General features: G+C 34.7%; 1 protein-coding gene across 1 annotated transcript; it reads left to right on the top strand.

Moving 5' to 3' along the window:
* The first annotated feature begins 240 nt into the window (after nt 1-240).
* Nucleotides 241-2,011, top strand: LOC133838023 (tetratricopeptide repeat protein 12-like). Its single transcript, XM_062268946.1, has 4 exons — nt 241-452; nt 1,251-1,499; nt 1,559-1,681; nt 1,733-2,011. The coding sequence occupies exons 1-4, from the start codon at nt 349-351 to the stop codon at nt 1,947-1,949; spliced, it is 693 nt and encodes a 230-aa protein (XP_062124930.1). The 5' UTR covers nt 241-348; the 3' UTR covers nt 1,950-2,011.
* Nucleotides 2,012-3,799: the final 1,788 nt, after the last annotated feature.

Genomic DNA, 3,799 nt, shown 5'->3' with positions numbered 1-3,799 from the left:
CCTTTTTCCCCATCCGAGGCTAATTTGCAAAGAGTTCAGAGAGGGGAAAGAGGAGGCAAGGAGCAAATGGCTGCTGCTTTTGTTCATCATTGTGGCAGCTTGGACCTAAACGTGAACTGCAACCGCATTCTCATTCGCATTCGTATTCGCATTCGCATTTAACAGCTGCACATAATGATTATTACTGCTCGGCATTGCCGAAGTTGGCTATGCCAAAAGTTGAAAGAGAAACACACCAAAATGTCATAATAATCACAAGTCGAACTAGAAACATACAGTCAACACTTTCATACAATTTTACACAGTTTTTCAATTGTACAAAAATACACGCATAGTCTCAATATTAAAATGCAGGAGCCGCTCGAACTTCATGCAGAATTCCTACGTCAACCTTCAAAAGTGGATGAAATAATAAAATTTCTAGGTGACATGGCAAAGTCTAATAAAATGGAGTAAGTAAATTTAAAGGTCTTAGTTTTCAATATTAATCTTAATTCCCGCTACCCATATGATAGAAGGGTATTATAACTTTCTATCTATGCTTCTGTGAACCTGTCCGCTTGAACACCTACATCATAGAGACTATAAAAGATAAAGCTATAATTTTTTGTTGATGATCAAGTTCGTTTAAAATTTTTGTCACGACCACTTCCGCCGCCGAAAATCTAAAAAATCGAATAGCAAGCGAATTTTGTTTCTTGCTATTTTTAGTAAAATAATAATAGGTACAGTATTCATAATTCTGGATTTGGTTGCGATTAGATAAAAAGTGTAGAAAGTATTAAATAAATGCATTTAAATCGGTAATAACGCTTTATTGCTAGGGGTCTTTGTTGATTTAAGCTGACAATCTGGTATATTTTTATGGTATATTTCTAATAACGAATTGTATCATTTCTAAAATATCATTTGTTAAATTTTTAGTATTTTTGCGGTATAGTAATTTGGAATATTTAAAAATTTTTTTTTGCTTTTATTCAAAATGATTACAGGTATCTCACAGTCCACGGTCTTACTTTTTATATGGAACAATCTTTTGAATGTAACACAATATTGGTATATTGATACCATATATAGCCGAAATGTTTTAGTATTTTCTCGGTATATTAATTCGGTATATTTTAAAATTAATACCGCACTTATTTTTTTATTATATGGCCATGACAACCCTTTTATCGGGTCTCAGCCTGAAGCGCAACGTGAAGACACTTGACTGCAACTTTGTTACTTGTTAAATAAATATCTTTCAGGGGCACCAAAGAGAAGAAGGTGGAGAAGGAAGTCGACATTAGTGCAGATGTGACTGATTACAATTTTTTGGCTTTAAAACGTACTGAAACTACGGATAGAAAAAGTTTTTTCTCTCGTTCGTCAAGAAAGAGCAGCGTCATCAAATCCAACACGAACCAAATGACATTTATGCGACAGATTGATATCAGCGATGAAGAGCGCAAAAAAGCTCGAAGAGAACGCATTCATATTGCCACCAGTTTTCGCAGGTAATTAAATAATAATTATAATTTCTAAGTAATGTAAAAAAAAAATTAACTAATTTTAGGTTGGGAAATGCGGAATATCGCAAGACAAACTATGATCAAGCTATTAAGTTATATAGTCAAGGTTTGAACTATATTGTTGATTCTCCAGTTCTCTATGTCAATCGCAGTCTCTGCTATATAAAGTGAGTTTCAATTTATAAGACGTCATCAGTATAAAGTAATTGCATTTGTAGAAAACGTGAATACAAACGCGCCCTGATCGATCTGGACTATGTTCTCAATCAATTGGATAGCAACTGTGTGCAGGCATTACTCTATAAAGCTGGAGCTCTGAAGCGCATGAATAATGAAGATGGTTTCGAAGAGTGTGTAGCAAATGCTCGCCGATATAATAGATCAAAGTCCGAGTACATTGACTATTTTCTAGACAAAATGCGAACTGATTTTTAAAGAGCTCACATATTAGATAAAATATAAACGATTAATGAACCATTTAATTCATTCAAAGAAAACATTTACGAATTTAAGTATTTATGTATACTCGTTATAATAGATCAATGTGAAGTGATATTTAATGAGCTTACATGTTACACAAAAATAATTTATAAACGGACCATTTAAATCATATAAAAAGAAGTTTCAGTTTTAATAACTTATAGAATAGATCAAAGTCAGAATAGTTAAATATTTTCTAGGCAAAATGCGAGCGGATTTTTAGAGAATTAACATCCTACACTATATAAACAATTTATAAAGGAACTATTTAATTCGTCATTGTGTTGATTATTTTCCAGAGAAAATGTGAACTGATTTTTTTACGAGCTGTATTGATAATTCATAACTGAATCATTTGCTTAATCAGTAGATGCGCATTTTTATAAAAGGTGATATCTAGACAAAAACGATTGAAAAATGAGTCATTTGTTTTATCAACTAAATTGTTGCGCAGTTTATTATTTTCTGAAATTGAATATAGAACCTATTTTAAGTACATGCTTAAAGATCTAATTCCCTTGTTTTCAATTTCATACAAAACATAACTCCTAGAGAATAAACAAAGTGCTTTGATTATAATGAAAGCTCTTTTTGACCCCTTGTTTCACCGCAATTGTTTGGCAACAAGGCAAAAATCAAATCATTTCTTTTACAACAAAGTTAAGACACAAAAGAACCCCCCGAAAAACCAAATATATTAATATGAAAATTTAATATGCACTTTATGAAATTTTCTGCAGGCTTTGGATGATAATAATAAAAACAACAACAGACACAGCACAACAACAACAACAAGAAAAACAAGAGGAGCAAGTAAGAAAAAGGCGTTTGGAAATTCATTTAAAATTCTTAATACATTTTACCAAACATACTCGTACAAGACAAAATTGAGTCGGCAGCTTGGCACACTTACTGCGTATTGCGTATACGCCATGTGTTGTTCTCAGCCACGCAAAAACGAAACGAAACGAAAAAAAAACGAAATGCAAAAAAAAAAAATTAAATATAAAATGCTAAAATTAAAAAGCAAGATCAAAAGGATTTGTGTGCTACACAATTTTTATTACATTTGTACAGGACAGGCGAACAGCGGTGGAAGCAAGGAGTGCGATAAAGTGTAAGACGGAGAAAGGAGAACGGAGAACGGAGAAAGGGAGAAAGTGGAGTTAGAGAGAGTAACATTTTTAATATGGTGCCACAGAATTTGCATTTCATATTTGCATGTTGAGTGCGGCACAGGCACAAGCCAGGACGATGTTGGGCCACTCGAGGACATGGCCATGGACGTAGTAGTATTAACATGCAAGGCATATTAAGGATAACTGCAGCTTGTGCCCAAGCACACACAAAAACCAATAATGCGCATATTAGACTTGATGATGATGGCGATGGCAATGACAATGACGTGCTTCCGCTCCCTTCCCTCTCTCTCTCTCTATCCCCTACTGAATATATATCTGTCTCTCAATCTATCTACAAGTATCCGTATCCCTATCTGTATCTGTGGCTGCCTGTTGTGCAGGTTCCTTTGACTGTTGCCATTTTACCTCCGCAACAACAGTCGAAAAATTCGTGTTATCCTGGTCATTGTTTCTTTCGAATTGACCGCACTGAAATTGCTTCTCATCCGTTTTCACACACACACACACACACACACACACACACACACACATACAGACAGACAGACAGACAACCAGCTGCAGTTGCAATGTGGCAGCTGAGTTGCATGTTGATGATGCCATGAGAACAACAACAGAAAGCAACTCCCAGTTGCAGTTATGACCAGTCAGCAGGCACTTCTTCGT

This window comes from Drosophila sulfurigaster, chromosome 2R (assembly GCF_023558435.1).
Source record: "Drosophila sulfurigaster albostrigata strain 15112-1811.04 chromosome 2R, ASM2355843v2, whole genome shotgun sequence".
Taxonomy (NCBI): Eukaryota; Metazoa; Arthropoda; class Insecta; order Diptera; family Drosophilidae; genus Drosophila; species Drosophila sulfurigaster.
The sequence above is the reverse complement of the archived record's forward strand: the minus strand, read 5'-3'. Positions and strand labels throughout refer to the sequence as shown.

What these genes read in the sequence shown, in the direction of transcription:
- LOC133838023 (XM_062268946.1), top strand. Translation starts at nt 349, where the DNA reads ATGCAGGAGCCGCTCGAACTTCATGCAGAATTCCTACGTCAACCTTCA. An exon ending in GCAAAGTCTAATAAAATGGA is followed by an intron (nt 453 to 1,250) that starts GTAAGTAAATTT and finishes AATATCTTTCAG; the next exon opens with GGGCACCAAAGAGAAGAAGG. An exon ending in ATTGCCACCAGTTTTCGCAG is followed by an intron (nt 1,500 to 1,558) that starts GTAATTAAATAA and finishes AACTAATTTTAG; the next exon opens with GTTGGGAAATGCGGAATATC.